This window comes from Mercenaria mercenaria, chromosome 4 (assembly GCF_021730395.1).
Source record: "Mercenaria mercenaria strain notata chromosome 4, MADL_Memer_1, whole genome shotgun sequence".
NCBI lineage: Eukaryota > Metazoa > Mollusca > Bivalvia > Venerida > Veneridae > Mercenaria > Mercenaria mercenaria.
Genome location: NC_069364.1, coordinates 83762437 through 83764100, shown reverse-complemented (window position 1 = coordinate 83764100; position 1664 = coordinate 83762437). Strand labels below are relative to the sequence as shown.

The following is a 1664-nucleotide window of genomic DNA, read 5'->3' as shown; positions in this document are numbered from 1 at the left end:
AGGCAGAACTTGGTGACCAAAACATTGCAAATGATGTTCCAGTTACTGATGCTTGTGGTATATCTCGACCAATAGCACCTAATGTTTCCATAGATGAGTTCATTTCTGAAGAAGATTCAAATTCATCACACTACCACCAGTTGTCTGCATGTCTCATGACAAATGATGAATTCAAAGATCAGTTGCTAAGGTTAACTTTCTGTCAAAGAAATGCTTTGTCTGTTGTTAAGAATCATTTTGAGGCCCACACAGTAACCCCATTAAGACTTTTTTTATAACTGGCGGTGCAGGAGTTGGCAAGGCATTCCTTTTAAAGATGGTTGTTGCTTTTCTGCAGCTGAGAACTGCTATAATCTCAGGTGTATCTCCTGTTAAGTGTTCAGCTCCGACAGGTACTGCGGCTCGTCATATTTATGGTCAAACTATTCATTCCTTACTTAGTTGACAAGTACCTGAATTATGCAAGCCTATCACCTGCCAACATTGGAACTTTACGCAGAAAATTTGCAGGGGTCCACACAGTTGTCATTGATGAAATTAGTATGGTGAGTGACAGGATGCTAACCGTCATCAGTAGACGCCTCACAGAGATATCTGGGAATAATTTACCCTCAGGGGGCTTTAACATAATACTATTTGGAGACTTTTTTCAAATACGACCTGTTAGTGGTTTGTATGCCTTTTGCAATCGGGTTCTTTGGGAGCTTTTTAAACCATTGTTCCTTCGTGAAAATGTTCGGCAAAATAAAGATTTACGGTTTATACATTTATTAAATCGTGCCAGAGTTGGTTTGTTGACACAAGACGACATTGAGTTGCTAAAAACTTGTTTGGATGTAAACACTGTTAACACCACGTCGCTTTGTCTATTTCCTACTCGGTCTGCTGTTGATAAACATAATGCACAGTGCCTGAGTAGGCTTCAAACTGAACCTTTTACTATAGCTGCAGAGCATTTCTTCTCATCCGATGATGCTGCTTGTGGCGGAGAATGTGAGTCAAGGTTTATTCCTACTGATAACAGATATGCAGGTGGTTTGCCAATGGCATTGACAGTATCAATTGGTTCTAAAGTAATACTTATTCGCAATATAGATGTTTCTCGCGGCTTGGTCAATGGCGCTTTGGGTTTTGTGCATAGTTTCATTAGTGTTAATGGAAGAGTAACTGAGGTGCTAGTAACGTTTGATGATCCCTTCGTTGGCAGATCTTGTAATGGAACTACAAATGGTCAAAGCAGTACACCCATAACAATTGGGCTGTTTGAGCACCAGTTTACATACTGTGGCAGGAGTATAACACGCCGGACATTTCCTTTAGTATTAAGCTACGCTTGTACCATTCACAAAGTGCAAGGCCTGACAGTTGACACATGTGCACTAGATATTGGCTCCTCGGTGTTTCAAGCAGGCATGGCATAAGTTGCTCTTAGTCGAGTTACAAGATTGTCTGGCTTGCATCTTATGCGCTTCAGTCCTGATGTTGTCTATGCGGACCTCCTTGTTCTTGAAGAGTATGAGCGTTTAAGAGAAATAGCTATTGATACTGAAAACCAGTAACATTTTCTTTTCTTATTGCATTGTCATAATCATGCTCCATTAATTTTTTGTATCCATTAATTTTTTGTATTTATGTCAGTAAGTCTATCAGTTTATTGTAGCAAT

At 39.8% G+C, this 1664-nt stretch overlaps 1 protein-coding gene across 1 annotated transcript; it reads left to right on the top strand.

Annotated features, from left to right (window-relative positions):
• Positions 1 to 413: 413 nt before the first annotated feature.
• Positions 414 to 1421, top strand: LOC128556687 (ATP-dependent DNA helicase PIF1-like). Its single transcript, XM_053542311.1, has one exon. The coding sequence runs from the start codon at positions 414 to 416 to the stop codon at positions 1419 to 1421; it is 1008 nt and encodes a 335-aa protein (XP_053398286.1).
• Positions 1422 to 1664: the final 243 nt, after the last annotated feature.